The 16,062-nt window shown below is 39.6% G+C and overlaps 2 protein-coding genes across 4 annotated transcripts; one reads left to right on the forward strand and one right to left on the reverse strand.

Annotated features, from left to right (window-relative positions):
• Positions 1 to 1,723: 1,723 nt before the first annotated feature.
• LOC112791378 (protein TRANSPORT INHIBITOR RESPONSE 1) lies at positions 1,724 to 7,005 on the reverse strand. 3 transcript variants are annotated; one of them, XM_025834188.3, is made up of 6 exons: positions 6,548 to 6,956; positions 6,353 to 6,424; positions 5,537 to 6,081; positions 3,795 to 4,287; positions 2,733 to 3,495; positions 1,724 to 2,324 (listed from the first exon to the last, which is right to left on the reverse strand). In XM_025834188.3, the coding sequence occupies exons 3-5, from the start codon at positions 6,055 to 6,057 to the stop codon at positions 2,740 to 2,742; spliced, it is 1,770 nt and encodes a 589-aa protein (XP_025689973.1). In that variant the 5' UTR covers positions 6,058 to 6,081; positions 6,353 to 6,424; positions 6,548 to 6,956; the 3' UTR covers positions 1,724 to 2,324; positions 2,733 to 2,739. The 3 variants fall into 3 exon arrangements, with proteins under 3 accessions (XP_025689973.1, XP_025689971.1, XP_025689970.1); XM_025834186.3 differs by having other exon boundaries at positions 5,537 to 6,424; positions 6,548 to 6,951; XM_025834185.3 differs by having other exon boundaries at positions 5,537 to 7,005.
• Positions 7,006 to 12,516: 5,511 nt separating this feature from the next.
• On the forward strand, positions 12,517 to 14,392 carry LOC140183591 (uncharacterized). The gene is made up of 3 exons (XM_072232049.1): positions 12,517 to 13,251; positions 13,607 to 13,924; positions 13,973 to 14,392. The coding sequence occupies exons 1-3, from the start codon at positions 12,517 to 12,519 to the stop codon at positions 14,390 to 14,392; spliced, it is 1,473 nt and encodes a 490-aa protein (XP_072088150.1).
• Positions 14,393 to 16,062: the final 1,670 nt, after the last annotated feature.

Here is a 16,062-nt window from a genome sequence, read left to right on the forward strand (position 1 = left end):
GGAGAGTATTACGTTTATATATAATTACGAAAGTTGTATTGCATTTGGATATTTAAAAAGTTGTAATTCGGTAATGTATTTCTCCAAACAATTAAAATAAGTAAATTGCCCTATAATTATTTAATTAAGCATATTAATTATTTGATTTGACTAAACATTAACTTTTGGTCATATATATTTTGAGTCATAATTAATTATTTATTTGATTTGATTGAAAAAATATTAAATTATTTCATACTTTGTTTCATCAGATTAACTTTAATTAATCAATTATATTAATTATTTGATTTGACGGAAATAAATAAGTTAATTTTGTTTTAATTTGTATTATTTTTTGTCTTATTTATTTTGATTAATCATTTTTAAAAGTGATTTAATTGTTACATAATATATTTATAAGATATTTTTTATTTATTTTTAAGTTACTTTATTTAGCCAAACAATTATAGTTAATTTGTTATATGAATTATTTAATTTAATTAATTTAAATATATGTTATTTGATTCAATTTAGTGTGAAGTTAATGTTCGAATCGTTATTTATCAAAAGTTTCTCTTAATTTTTTTATCTTAAATATTTTGATTTTAAATTTCTGATTTTTATTCATTGTGTATATTTATTTTTATTTTAATATCAAATATAATATTTTTATTAATATTTTTTTACACTTTATTATCTAATAGTTATATGCACATCATCAATTAATTATATGATCGTGAATATTTTTTTAATTTATTAAAAATTTTATTCTTTTTTTTATTTTATCTATATCTATATTTCATAAATTATTCACTATAAAAGGCCATATATGCTAGAAGAGAATCTCATTTATTATCGATTGCTCTTCTATTCAGTAATATATTTTTTTTCTCTTATGATGCTTTGATTTTTTTTATAAACTATAAAACATTATTATTTGCTATTATACTCTATCTCTTTTATTTCTTTTATTTTGTTCCTATTTTTTAAGTTTTTATATTTTTTATTATAAATTTTATCTTTTTTCACACAAGTTAATTTATCATAATTATTTACATATTAAATCTTCTCAATGTTTAAATTATGAGTCCCGCGGAAGCCAATGAAATATCATCTCATGTTATAAAATCACTTATCCCAAACGTTTAAGCTAATTTTGGGATTCAGCAAAGATTGAACTCTTGACTGTTCGGATCTAAAGCTCTGATACCATGTCATAATACTATTCGTCCTAAAAATTTCAACTAATAGAAAAAAATAATACTAATAGTTATATTTCTAATACAGAATCAGACATCTTTACACTTCTATTATATACATTGTACAAATATTTCATTAACTCTCTATACTTCCTCTTAAATTATATTCCTTATGTGCTTAATTTTATTTCTAATTTAGGAGATTGTGTGATAAAATAATATCTATAAAGGCTTTGTGCATCTTTTTTTTCGTACTTTTGACTTATCTCTCATTTCGTAGGATCATGAATATTTATATACTATGATATTTATACATGAAAGATAAGTATAAATTATATCTGAGAATAGAGATTACCCTGAAAAAAATAAAATACTAAAAGACTATCAGAATTTATTATTTTTGACAAATATAGAATAAAATATATTATTAAATTACTAAACTAAAAAAATTATGTTAATAGCTAAATAATGGCAAATAAATTTTAATAACTTCTAACATTTCTCCCAAAAAAAAAAGATAGAAAACTCTCTTTAAGAGGAGGTAGTAGTCACCAACACCAAGTTATTCAGCGATTTAGTAAAACATGTCAACAATGGCACTATAATTTGTCCTCTGATACAGTGATACATATATGACTTCTCTCTGTGTAAAATAAATAATAATAAATAATCTCATTAATTTCCATGGATTTCCTCCATTATCAGAAGCGAAAGCTATTCTTTCATGAATAAATAATTAAATTGGCAGAAGAAAAAAAAATGTCTTGAATAAGCATCAAGATAGACCAGATCCACGACTACCTCATCTTCTGGCATGATCTGATCTGATCTGATCGTCATGTGGATATTGTTGAGAATGATTGGTGTTGTTCTTAATGTGCTCATCTAGTCTCCACTGTGTGTGGGTCCCACTTGGTACAATTATTATAGCAACTAAAAAAAGTGGACTTTGCAGTGTCTCGCTTGAGTCTTGAACCTTTTCTCTCGTCCTTGCTCCTTCGATTTGATGTACCAACAACACAACAATCAATCTATGGATAAGCCCCAACTACTTCCAACATCATTCAACTTGTAACATTGCAGAACCCTCTCTCTTTTTCTTCAAATTATTGATGCTATTCGTCATCAATTTGCAGATTTTGTCCCCTGGGTAGTACACATCAAAATCTAAATTATTACTTACACATGGGATTAATGAAGGGTGAAAATAAAAATACAAACTTTAATTTGTTGCTTGAGGGTTCTGATTTCTGAACACTAATCTAGCATAGCACGCCACATAAATTTTTGGAATGATGCTACTACTTTCAGTTAGATTGTTATAGGTTTGATGTGATCCCTACATGGATACCGAACCATGCAATTGGTAAAGCGTATAATGTATGATGCAGAACAAGCCTATTATGTTTTACCAGTCATCTAACTTTCAAGGAGTAGGATCATATTCATGAGAAACAATAGAACATGTCACATTTAATGCAAATCAATGGACTTGTGGTGTGTCAATGAGTGCTTAGTAGTCTATATTGAATTAGAGAGAGAGAGAGAGATTACAGAGCACTTAGAGAGTGAGAACAAATGGAGGAGCATCCCTTCTGGGTCCAGCAACGGAACGATACACATAGACCCTTTCGGCTTGGCTATCATCGCTGCCGTCTTCCTTTATTACCTCAACATTCAACCTTGGCATTTCCTTAGCCAACAATCTACATCCATTCATTGTCACTTTGCAATCTGACATCCACAGCGACCTCATCGACTCGTACTTTTCCAACCCCGAAAGAAGTGCAGCATTCCCAAATGGGCAGTCCCTTATCTCAAGTTTCCTCAGCTTCGGACACCCTTCTAGTACACACTGCATACCCCAATCACTGCTTCCAGCAAAGGCAACTGAAAGAGTTTCCAAGTTTTTTGCATACTTCCCTATGTACTCAAATGTAAGGTCGGTCAGTAAACCAGATATTGCAAGCCTCTGGAGTTTGCTGCAAGTCTTAACAACTGCTCCAAAAGCCTCATCCATCGGTTCGCTTGTCCGGTAATCCGGTTGGCCGGGGTTCATAATACAGAGCCGGAAATGAGTGAAGTCAGGGCAGTTTTGCACAACAGTGGCAACAGCAGCATTGGTCATGTGCCGGCAAAAGTAGAGGACATAGTGAAGATTTCGGCATCCTTGAGAGACAGCAATAAAGCCCGAGTCAGTAACACCGCGGGCATCACCCTCAGCAAAGGGATCTGCAGGAAATACACGCAGTTCCTCAAGCAGTGGGCAGTGTGTTCCTACAGCTTCCAACCCCTTATCTTCAATTGTGTCCACAACCTGTATCAGATATTTAGCTAGTGAGACAGAAACAACACTTCATTTTCATTTGCATTAACGGGAAACTGTATAAACATTCCACCCATGCACCTTCAATTGGACAATTACAACCAAGTTAAACACATTTGTGCATGATGCTAAATCTTTGGTTGTGTGAATGTGCATGTCAGAAACAAAGGACACCAATAATACATGAATTAATTCAGAAGAAAAGCATGCCGCATAGGTCTTTAGTAGTAGAAACTTCAATATAAATTAGAAACTATGTAACAAGGAACACTAGGCAAAAAGATTCGTACCCATAGGCGCCGAATATTGGCGCAATGAACAAGAAGCTTAGCAATATCATCACTGTCCAGGGGAGCATAACTAAAATTCAAGAAAGTCAGATTTGCGCATGCGGGGTACAGAACTGGGAGATACTGCGGTGTAACTACCCATAATCCAGAAAGGGTGTTAAGATTTTTACAATTGCTGAAGGCGCTTTCAAGCTCCGAGTACTGCTGTGTTGTCAGCTCTTGTGAAAATGAGCCAGTACCAAGCTCACATAACTGGGGAGCTCTAAAAAGTAGCCTTTGTAACTGTTCCAGTGTTATACTTTTATTAAGCTTCAAAGTCTTCAATGATTTGCACCTAGCAACAAGCTTCTCAAGTGCATCAAAATTTACATCATTGTGAAGGATGGAAAAGTTCAGTACTTCCAGCGATGTGAAGCTTTCCGGGAAGCAAGTCAACCAATTATCATTTTTATCATCAATGACATTCTCTTGTATGTCAAGCTCAGTTAAATTCCTACAACCAAGTAGAGTGCAGAAAATTATTGATGGGGCAATTGAAGAATTCTGAAAATAATGCAACATAATGGAACTAATATCTATTTTTTCTAAAATTACTGGACATGATGATATCATGACACAAGATTTCTTAGGTTCATAAGTGAAAAAGCTTGGAGAAAAGTATTGATATAAATATTGTAATCACACTTTTCACACTGCTACTGCTTTCACTTATACGCACTGTTCGAATTACACTAGGTCCCTTGTGAAAGCACAAATTTTAAATCAAACATCTGAAAGTAGAATTACAAGGCTGTCCTATTATATCAGAAGATAAGCATGTAAATGATAAGAAATTCAAATTCTACATAATGTTTTTTAGATTCCCTATTCATCAGTGAGTTTCAATCAACCAATTCATGAACTAATAGGAAGTTTAACATTCTTGCATAGCATTATAATTACTCATAGAGCAATATGCAATATCCATATGAACTTTGCTCCAAAATCAGCCATAAAATTAACCTCTACCAAGCCTATTCTCATTCCCAGCATCCCACTTTCTAGATCATTAAAATTTAAAAGTTAGTTGATTCCCTGAGTCAGAGCTATGTTCCCATTCAAGGAATATCACCATATTCCCATTCTATTGATTCTAAAATGTTAATTGCATCATGCAGAAAAAGAAGTGGCCCTTATAAAAAAAAGGGCTCTATAGTGGGATTCTGTTTCCACTGGGAACCATAATTCACAAACATCTCACTAGTAGGAATTCCTGTCAAAGCAAAGCAAAGCACATCATGTGCGAATGGAAAACAAGTAAGACCCCTCAAAAAGATAAGAATCTAACAAAAGGATGAATCGCTAATCTAGGGGGAGATATAAATCAAACTGAAAGTCAAAACTACAAGAGTAAATAAAGTATTATTCAAATTTGTTGGAAAGGTTAATTTAAACTAGATAATAAAGTCTATAATTGTTGTAAACACATCAATTAACCTGATTACATCATCCAGAGCAGAAAAAGGGCAAAGGATTTCACATCAAAACAGTAAACATCACCGAATTATTAAAAACTGAAATTCATGCAAAGAAGAACATGAAGAAAACTCCATCAGCAGGGAACATACCAAGAAGAACAATAATCTTTTTACCTCTGAGGAAAATTAAATATACGTTAGAAATGAAAATTCAACAAATTAAAAGCCTGAAAAAACAAAAACTGAAAAGAAGAAAGCAAAGAAGTTTATGTACTATGTTCTTACTTGCAATCAGCAGCAATTGCAGCCAAACCATCAGTGCTGAAACCATCACAATTTTGAAGGGAAATAGCTTTGAAGTTCGGAAAAGAGCGCGCCAAGAACTTCAAACTCTCATCAGTAACAGTCATCCTCTTAAGCCTAAGCTCCTCAAGAAAAGGGTACTTTTCAGCAAACACCACAAGCCAAAAGTGAATATCAGCACCCCAATTTGCAGGAACCAAGTTGAAATCAGAGAAACGTGGCTTCCCTTTCAGTGTAACACTTCTTATGTTTGGGAACCTTCGGGTTAAGATCTCAGGGGACACAGAGTAGCAGTTACCTATGAACACGTTCCTCCTTGACCATCTCTCAGCGTTGTACCACTCCTTGCAAACCAGTGACACAGAGCTTCTGTCCTTTCTTGATTTCAGCATCCCAATAACACGTTCAAGAACCTCATCTGGAAAACACGATGAACCTCTTCTGTTCATGAAGTTCGATTCCGGAGATTCCTTCATCATCCTCCTCTTGTTGCAGCACTCCATAAAAGATTGAGACTTTAGAGGACCCTTATGGTTCAACAATGAGATTTGGAAGCAATAACCAAGTTGGTAAGGTAAAGTATTATGGTTAAGGACTAGGAGATAATGAAGCTTCAGTAAAAGTGAAAGAACAAGTGCTCTGGAAAATAATAATTAAAAAAAAAGCTGTGAAAAAGGAAAAGGTGTTCAGTGTTCACAGTAGATACAGAAAATTTTTGACAAGTACTAGAAAGAAATAAAAGCAATCTTATTTGTCCTAAGAAGTGCTTTTCAAAGCTGAAAACTTGTTGATATGTACCCTCTTGACCCTTTGAGGCTTTGACTGCAACAACTCTGCATGCTTTCTACCATGTTAACTCTCTCAAAGGAACTAAAAAAGAAAGACACACATTGAAGAGGTTTCAGGAAAATACAACTCAGAGAGAACCAATAATATTACACACCCAATGAAAGGAATATTATTTATTATTATTATTACTATTATAAGAAAGACCTCTGAATCTGAGATCCGGTAAATGGGAAGAACCAGATGAGGAAGATCCAATTGATATAATATATAATTGATGAGGATATGAGAGAGGAAGAAGAGTGATGGCAGAGAAAAAGATTGGGTTCACTCAAAGCTGTACCAAAGAAGCTCTCAAATGAAATCACTTTTGTTGGCTTATGATGAGGCCAAAGGAGCAGAGGAACTCGCCACCAATGGCGTATTATAGCAAATGGGAGCAAGAAATGGATTGAAGGAAGAAAGAAAATGCTTAATTATTGCAAACAAACAAAAGTTACTGTCATAGAAATGTTTTCTTTAAAGCACTTTCTCCCACAATCGCCTCACTCTGCTTGGCTGCATTTGTACTTCATTTTCAGCGAGGGAAATCAGTTTTGCATTTTTGTTGTAAGATATCAACACCGTATATAAATACAAGTATAAATATGCATTATGAATTTATCATATAATATTTTTTACATGTATACTAAATACAGGTCAAAATTAATTATTAGTATAAAATATATATTAAAAATAAATTAAATTACATATATATTTATATAAAATCACATAATAAATAATTTAAATAACTAATTTTAGTATACAAATAATTATTTTATATCTTTTAATTTAGTTTTTATAATATAATGAAAAAAGTTTAGTGCAAAACATTTTGTCGTTTACAAAATGTTAGAAAAAAGAAATAAATAAAAAAATTCGTTCTTAAAATATTATTTATTTTTAAATTAGTTTATAATTTTTTTAATTAAATTCGTTCTTCACAAATTTTAAATTAGTTATATTTATTTTTTGTCACTTTTATTATTGATAATATCAAATTTGATAATATTATATATTAAGTGACATCATACGTACTGACACATACTTAACAGTTTTAATTAATTAATAATAAGATAAATTTATAAAATTAAATCAAATTAATCATAATTAAAAAGATCTTGAGGTATTATAATTTTTTAATTTTAGATTAGTTTAATTTAATTTTATAAATTTATTATATAAAATTAATTAAGACTATAAAATGTATGTTGTAATATTATTTAATACGTCACATCAATAAATTTTAACGTATTTAATTAAAAAATCTTTTAATAACTAATGATCATATTAGACAAATTTAATTATTTATTCAGAAAATAAATTATATACACTAAATATAATAGTATGTATAACTAGACTCATTACTGTATTTACGATGGACTGCGATTGTTAAATTAGTTCATAAGAATTAGTTAATCCAAAAAATATAACTCATTTAAAAGTAAATAATTTTGGCTCAATTATATAACTCACAAGTTAAATGAATTTGAGATTAAAATTTCATTTTTATCAATAAAAAATACAAAAGATATGCTACAATGTGATTTAAATATTATTTTTCTAAACAAAAGTATCCAGATAAAAAATTTGAAAAAATATGTTTATACAGTGTAAAAGATAAAATTTTTAAATTTTGTTAATTATTTTTAATACTATATATATATATATATATATATATATATATATATATATATATATAATTCTAAAAAGGAATAAAATGCAGCATCCATGGCTATTTATGTAACTTGAAGCAAATTAAAGGTCGCAGTAAATATTTTCAATCCATTGTAACCTCTAATTGGTTTGGAGACTATGAATTATAAACACGGGAGTGTTAATGGTCAATAAATTGTTAATTATTAATTAGTTATTATTAATATTTTTAATAATGTAAAATTATATTTAATAATGTGAAATTACTTACTTTTTTGTGTTGATTAAATACTTATCAAATTTTAATAAATTTTTTATGAATAGTAAACTTTAATGGATAGCCTAATATGATTCTGCGAACTTGTCTTTTTATAATTTTTTTTATTTTTTCTTTCATTTTATATTGGTCACACAGAAATAATAATAAATCAAGTATATAATTAAATAAATAAATAATCTATATTAGAATAATTATTTGTTATCACAGAAGTTTCGGTCCGATCTAGTTGGCGCAATGTCCTGGCCCAGGCGGCCAACCCGGCGAGCGCGTGACACCTGAACCGAGGGGAACACTCGGACAATTCCTCTCCTCCAGCAAGGCACACGATAGCTGGGATGAAAATTTTTTTGGAAGGCAGGTCTGCCCCTGTGGGACCCGCCTTAGGCACAGAATATATAAGGGGAGGGCCTACCCTTCTTCCACGGTACGTCACTAATCCCTCACTTTTACTGCCACCTTGTACAGATTCTGATTTGGGCGTCGGAGTCCCTTTTGCAGTTGGCTCCCCCCTTCTTCACCGCAACAACTCGGGAGGTCGCGTAGCCCTTTCACTCACCTTCCGGTGTCAACCCAGGAAGCCCAGTCACGTTCCAGCTTCCCGGATCCAAGTCCCCTATTTCCTTCACACTCTGTATACCTGACCCGTTCGATACCGACGAGACGAACATTGGCGCCATCTGTGGGGATCTTGCTGAGGTGGCCTGAATGGACTTCCTGTTGGGCCCAGTGGAAGGACAAGGTGGAGGCGAGCCACGCGTAGAGGAGAACGCCCCCTGGACCAGCAGGGCGGCGTCTCTGGTTTCTTCCTGCAAACGCATGAAATCCCCCTTCCGCGGGGCTGAGCTCCCCTCCCGTTCCCGGGAAAGGTGTCCTTTCGGAGTAACGGGAAGCGACAGCGCAAGAATAATGCAGGAGCTGTACCACTGGGTGCAAAATCTGGAGAGGGAGTTGGCAGCCTGGGAACGCTACCACCCCGGCCCGAGCCAACCTCGCTCCCGGTCTCCTCGAAGGAGAGGGGAGGCCCGAGGAAGAAGACCCCGGAGGCACCACGCCAGACGCACAACGGGATCCCGATTCCCCTCGATCCATGCAGAGTCGGAGAGCCAGGGGGAAAGCAGGGAAGTGCCGAAGAGATGATAAGACCCTATAATCTATACTCGACCCTTAGCAAGATGCATTGAGGAAGAAGACCGCGAAGAAAGCAGGGAGAGACCGAGAAGGCAACAAAACCCCATAATCATGGGAGCAACGCCTTTCCACTACACCATTCTCAAAGTCCGGCTGTCGAAACACTTCGACAAGCCAACGGACATGAGATATGACGGAACCCAGGACCTCCAGGAACACCTAACGGCCTTTGAGGCCAGGATGAACCTGGAGGGTATGTGTGATAAGGTGAGATGTCGCGCCTTTCCCGTAACCCTGGCGGGACCGGCAATTCGGTGGTTCAACGCACTCCCTCAGGGGTCCATGACGACCTTCGTGGACATAACCCGGGGCTTTCTAGCACAGTTTACCACACGTATTGCCAAGGCTAAACACCCGATCAACCTTCTGGGGTGATCCAGAGAAGCGGTGAACCGACCAGAAAGTATCTGGATAGGTTCAACAACAAATGTCTAGAGATTGACGGCCTGACCGATTCGGTGGCCAACCTTTACCTGACGAACAGGCTGTTGAATGAAGACTTCAGGAAACACCTTACCACCAAACCTGTGTGTATAATGCAGGAAATTCAAAATGTGGAGAGAGAGTACATTAACGACGAGGAGGTCAGCCAAGTGGACGCAGCCAATAAACGGCAGCCGCCTACCATCCTGCTTGTCAACCCGGGAACAGGGAGAGACCTAAGGAGCACTCCAAAGATGGAGGGCCAACTAAACCCTTCAAGCCGTTCTCCCGGGTAAGGAAGTTCACTAACTATACCCCTTTAACGGCCTCGATCATTGAGGTGTACCAACAGATAGTCGACAAAGGTATCTTATTGAATCCCCGTCAGCTCAAGGATAGAACTGGAGGGAAAAACAACCTCTACTGTGACTACCACAAGGGTTTTGGCCATAAAACCTAGGATTGCTTCGACTTGAAGGACGCTTTGGAGCAGGCGATCCGTGAAGGTAAGCTGGTGGAGTTCTCGCTGTTCATAAGAGAACCCAGGAGACGAGAGCGTGATCGATCTGACGACGACAGAAGCCGAGTTGTGAAGCCAGGACCTGAACCCGAAGAGGACAACGACCGCGGCCTCACTATTGTGAATGTCGTAGTCAGGAGAGACGCTGCACCGAGATCGAAGTTGGCAGCAAAGAAAGACACTAAAATCTTGGCCGTGTCATCAGCTAGTCATGCGCCCTGCCCCAAGAGAGTCCCAACAATATCATTCGGGCCAGAGGATCAATGGTTCCATGATGTACCGGAGAACCTTCCCATGGTAATAATAACACCAAGAGTGGGAACTGGTTTGGTCAAGCGAATTCTCGTTGACACCGGAGCCGACTCGAACATTATGTTTCGAAATGTGTTTGATGCCCTGAGCCTCCAAGAAGCCGACCTGAAAACTCACCAGCACGGGATGGTCGGCGTAGGGGATAATTTTATCAAGCTTGATGGAACAATCTCCCTCCCGGTCTCCATAGGAGGAGGTCAAGGAAAGAGGTCTTTAATGGCGGAGTTTGTTGTTCTAAGGGACTCCACGGCCTACAACCTTATCTTGGGAAGGAAAACAATCAATGAGTTCGGGGCAGTAATATGTACCAAGTTGCTGATGATGAAGTTTGTGGCTGACGATGGGTCGGTGGGATCCATTAGGGGAGATCTGGAAACGGCGGTCGCGTGCGACAATGCCAGCCTCTCCCTAAGTAAGAAGTCAAAAGAGGCATCTGGGGTTTTCCTAGCTGATCTGGACACTATGATTGACAACAAACTGAGACCAGAGCTTGAAGGAGACCTAGAAAAGTTTAGGGTCAGTGAGTCGGAAGACAAGTTCACCTTTGTGAACAGAAACCTCCCTCATAACTTGAAAGAGCCGATGGTGGAGATGATTCGAGCAAATGGCGATTTGTTCGCCTGGACACCAGCTGACATGCCCGGGATCGACCCCCAGTTCATGTCACACCACCTGGCTGTAAAGGCAGAGGCCAAGCCCGTAGCACAAAGACGAAGGAAAATGTCCCAGGAGAGAGCCGATGAGGTGGCCAAGCAAATGGCCAGCTTGTTAGAAGCAGGATTCATTCGAGAACTAGACTACTCGACCTGGCTGTCGAACGTAGTCCTGGTTAAGAAGGCCAACAGGAAGTGGAGGATGTGTGTAGACTATTCTGACCTCAACAAGGCATGTCCTAAGGACTCCTTCCCCCTCCCTAACATTGATGCTCTAGTGGACGCGGCCGCGGGGTATCGTTTTCTGAGTTTCATGGACGCATACTCTGGTTACAACCAGATACCGATGCATCAGTCAGACGAGGAGAAAACGCTATTCATAACACCAGGGGGAACATACTGCTATAAGGTAATGCCATTTGGACTAAAGAACGCATGAGCTACTTATCAAAGGATGATGAATAAGGTGTTCAGTAACCTTATCGGTAGGTCTGTAGAAGTGTATGTCGATGACATCCTGGTGAAGACCTCGTTGGCGACCTAGAAGTCCACAACAGAGGATTAATCCTCTCAAGTGCGCTTTGCCATGGAGACCGGGAAGTTCTTGGGTTTCATGATAACCCAGAGAGGAGTCGAAGCCAACCCTGAGAAGTGCGAAGCAATCTTGTGAATGACGAGCCCAGGATGTGTTAAGGATGTGCAAAGGCTCGCAAGAAGACTCACGACCCTATCCCGATTTCTCGGTGCGTCGACGGCTAAAGCTCTTCTGTTCTTCAACTTGATGAAAAAGGAATAGTTTTCGAGTGGACCCCAGCGTGCGACGAGGCCTTCAACCACTTCAAAAGCATAATCTCGACATCTCCAGTCCTCAGCAAACCCAGGGATGGCAAAAAGCTGTTCTTATACTTGGCAGTAACGGACGAGGCCTTGGCAGCCGTCTTGGTACGGGAAGAAGGGAAAATCCTGCAGCTGGTCTACTTCGTGAGCAAAGCGTTGCAAGGGGGCAGAGTTAAGATATAGTAAACTGGAAAAGCTGGCATATGCGCTTTTGACCTCATCCCGAAGGTTGCGGCAATACTTCGAGGGACACCAGGTAATCGTCAAAATGGATCAAGCGATCCGCCAAGTCTTGCAAAAGCCCGACCTGGTGGGAAGGATGATGACTTGGGCAATCAAGCTGTCTCAGTATGATTTTCAATATGAACCCAGACATGCAATCAAGGCCCAGGTGATGGCCAATTTCCTGGTGGAAGTGACGGGAAACCCTCACGAAGTACCGAGCACACGGTGGAAACCCCATGTGGACAGAGCTTCCAACCAAACATTTGGAGGAGCAGGGATCATCCTAGAGATCCCAATCGAAGTGGTATACGAGCAATCAATCAAATTCGAGTTCCCGGTGTCCAATAACCAAGCAGAGTATGAAGCCCTTATTGGTGTCCTACTCTTAGCAAGGGAAGTTGGGGCAACCAAAGTGGAGGTGTGCAGCGACTCTCAGGTCGTCACATCCCAGATTAATGGAATGTATCAAGCCCGGGATTTCCTGCTGCAAAAATACTTGAAAAAGGTAAAAAAGATGAGCGAAGAATTCTATGAAGTCGCGGTGCAACACATTCCAAGGGAGAGGAATACCAAAGCTGATCTCCTATCAAAGCTGGCGAGCACGAAGCCAGGGATGGGGAACCGATCTCTAATACAGGGCTTAGTGAAGGAACCAACAGTCATTTTACATATAACCCAAACAGCCAACATCCTCTCATGGATGGATCCGATTACCGACTTCTTAGAAAAGGGTAAGCTCCCTGATGACGACAAGGCTGCAAAAGCGCTAAGAAGAGAGGTGAGCCAAGTATACAATAATACAAGGCCAGCTATTTAAGAAAGGACTGAACCAACCTCTGTTGAAGTACCTACGCCACGACTAGACAGACTACGTGTTAAGCGAAGTCCACGAAGGGTGTTGCGATCACCATATTGGGGGGGAGGCCTTAGCCCAGAAGCTTGTCAGGGCCGGCTACTTTTGGCCCTCAATGATGTCAGATTTTCAAGAGTTTGTAAAGAAATGTAGGAAATGCCAGGAAAACGCCAACTTTCACAAAGTGCCAGCGGCGGAGCTGAACATGCTGATGGCCTCCCGACCCTACTCCCAATGGGGAGTCGACCTATTGGGACCTTTTCCAGTCGGTCCTGGATAGGTCAAGTACCTAATTGTGGCCATCGACCATTACACAAAGTGGGTGGAGGCTGAGCCGTTGGCCAGCATATCCTCGGCAAACTGCCGAAGGTTTATGTGGAGACAAGTAATCTCCAGATTCGGAGTCCCTGAGGTCGTCGTCTTGGACAATGGGACACAGTTTACCGACAAAAAGTTCCGAGAGTTCCTTGACGGCTTAGGGATAAAGCAGAAGTTCTCATCTGTCAAGCAACCACAGACTAACGGCCAAGTCGAAGCGGCAAACAAGGTCATCCTACAGGGCCTTAAGAAGCAACTTGACCAAAAGAAAGGAGCCTGGGTAAACGAACTAGCATCAGTCCTATGGTCCTATCGCACAATGCAGTAGTCTTCCACCGGGGAGACGCCCTACCGGCTCACCTACGGGGTCGACGCGGTAATACCTGTGAAAATTGGAGAACCGAGCCCACGACTACTCCTGGATGGAGTCGAGGAAGCCGTGAATAAGGACTTAGTTGATGAGAACAGAGAGATAGCCCACTTGTCAGAGACGGCGTTGAAACAAAGAATAGCCTTGCATTACAACGCTAAAGTGCTAAAAAGAAATTTTGAACCAAACGACATGATCTTGCGATGTAACGATGTGGGGATGCCGACACCAGGAGAAGGGAAGTTAGCGGCAAATTGGGAAGGCCCGTACATGATAAAGGAAGTAGTCGGAAATGGAGCCTATAAGTTGAAGCGACTGGACGACAGGAAAGTTCCGAGAACGTGGAATGTGGGAAACCTAAGGAGGTTCTACTTTTAGAAGCCTAGACATACCTGGCGGACAGCTATTATCTCGATTTAGTAAGGCCCGTTTTGTTTTATGGTCACACTATATTTCCATTCGTTGCTTACCTAAATCACGACTTAGCATGATAAAATTATGTTTAGAATACACTAACTGTTCCCTTCTCATTTCCAAGTTAATGTTTTAATGCACTATTTAGATCACTTTGCCTTGTTAATTAACCAATTCGATAAGAATACGGCACCTCGGGACTGATCACCCCGGGAGCCATCGAAGTCGCAAACGCTACGATAAACGGCTACTAAATAAGGCCAGAATTCAGATACTTAAACATAAAAGCAACAACTCGGCTTCGTTTTTTGTCATGACAAATTGTTTCAAAGAGAAATAATTACAAACATAAAAGCCATAAGTCGGCTTGAGAACGTCAAAATGGTAGAACGGCAAAAGTTGTGTCTTACAAGCTACCGAGCAAAAAACAAAGATCTAAAAATGGAGGCCACAATGGCCCAAAAACTAAAGTACAAACAATTCATTTCTTGGAGAGGTCGATAATTTTCCCATCCTTGATGGTCTTGAAGGCACCAACAGCAAACACATCGAATTCGGGAGCCAAGGGCTTCACCTAGGCCTTAATCGCCTTGTCAGTGGCCATGATGGTGTCCCTAGCCTCCTTCAAGGTCTCTTTATCCTTCTTCTTTAGAGCAGTAATCTCGGCCTTGGCAGCATCAGCCGAGGCCATCAAAGCAGCCAGCTCCTTTTCCAGCTCGGCCACCCGACCTTGCGTAGCAGTAACCTGGCCCTCCAGGGTGAGCTCACGCTCAAAAAGTCAGGTGGCCGCCGCATCAGAAGTCCACAATTTCTCCTCAGAAGTGGCTAGCTAGGCCTTCAAGGTGGTCACCTCTGCCTTCATCTTCTTCATAGACATAACAGCTCCTTGAAGCTTGCCCTCCAGGCTTCGGGCGCCAGCCAAAATGGGCTCTGCTTTCCTCGCTATCGCGGCAGCTCGGAGCAAAGTGCAATATACCCACTTGGTCTGGGAGGCAAGGTCCCCTACCATCGAATAACTCCTCAGTTCCCGGGAGAAGCTGGGTGTCAATAAAGTAACTGGCATCAAAGTTCTTCTCCATGACGGTGAGTGCTCCCTCTTGGGAAGAAGTCGGCTTCCTCTTATTGGGGTTGTCGATGATAGTGACTTCTGGTCCCGCTCCCTCCCCAAGGCCTCTTCCACCGGGGGAACTGGGTTAGTGCTGGTTCGAGCAACTTCCCCCTGGGGAGCGCAAGACTGAACCTCAGGACTGGGAGCAGTCGGGGGATCGACGGGCGGGGTGGTGGAGCTGTCCTCGTCATCCCCAAGGAGGAATTTGGACATCAAGTAATCGAGACCAACCTGATCGGCAGCCATGGATACTGCAAAGTCAAAAACAAAAACACCAGTTAAAATCATGATAAAACGAAAATGAACAATAATAGAGGGTAGGGGTCAACGACCACCCGATGACTCACAAATGTAGGTTTTGCCCATCTCAGGATCCTCCATCAAGAGGTGGGGATTAACGTGATTCTTTCCAAACATAGCCAACAACACGTCGGCAATATTTTTGTTTTCTGGGGACAACCCTTTATACGTCACTTTTGTGAATGCATTGGCCCCCGTCCCAAAGCTCCAGTAGGTCGGGATGCAG

The sequence above is a fragment of the Arachis hypogaea genome, chromosome 3 (assembly GCF_003086295.3).
Source record: "Arachis hypogaea cultivar Tifrunner chromosome 3, arahy.Tifrunner.gnm2.J5K5, whole genome shotgun sequence".
In the NCBI taxonomy this organism is placed as follows: domain Eukaryota; kingdom Viridiplantae; phylum Streptophyta; class Magnoliopsida; order Fabales; family Fabaceae; genus Arachis; species Arachis hypogaea.

Coding starts and splice junctions, on each gene's coding strand:
- LOC140183591 (XM_072232049.1), top strand. CDS start 12,517: ATGGATCAAGCGATCCGCCAAGTCTTGCAAAAGCCCGACCTGGTGGGA. Junction 13,252..13,606: donor CAAAAGCGCTAAGAAGAGAG/GTGAGCCAAGTA, acceptor GGTCCTGGATAG/GTCAAGTACCTAATTGTGGC. Junction 13,925..13,972: donor ACCAAAAGAAAGGAGCCTGG/GTAAACGAACTA, acceptor ACAATGCAGTAG/TCTTCCACCGGGGAGACGCC.
- LOC112791378 (XM_025834185.3), bottom strand. CDS start 6,057: ATGGAGTGCTGCAACAAGAGGAGGATGATGAAGGAATCTCCGGAATCG. Junction 4,288..5,536: donor GCAATTGCTGCTGATTGCAA/GTAAGAACATAG, acceptor ACTTGGTTGTAG/GAATTTAACTGAGCTTGACA. Junction 3,496..3,794: donor CCAATATTCGGCGCCTATGG/GTACGAATCTTT, acceptor TATCTGATACAG/GTTGTGGACACAATTGAAGA.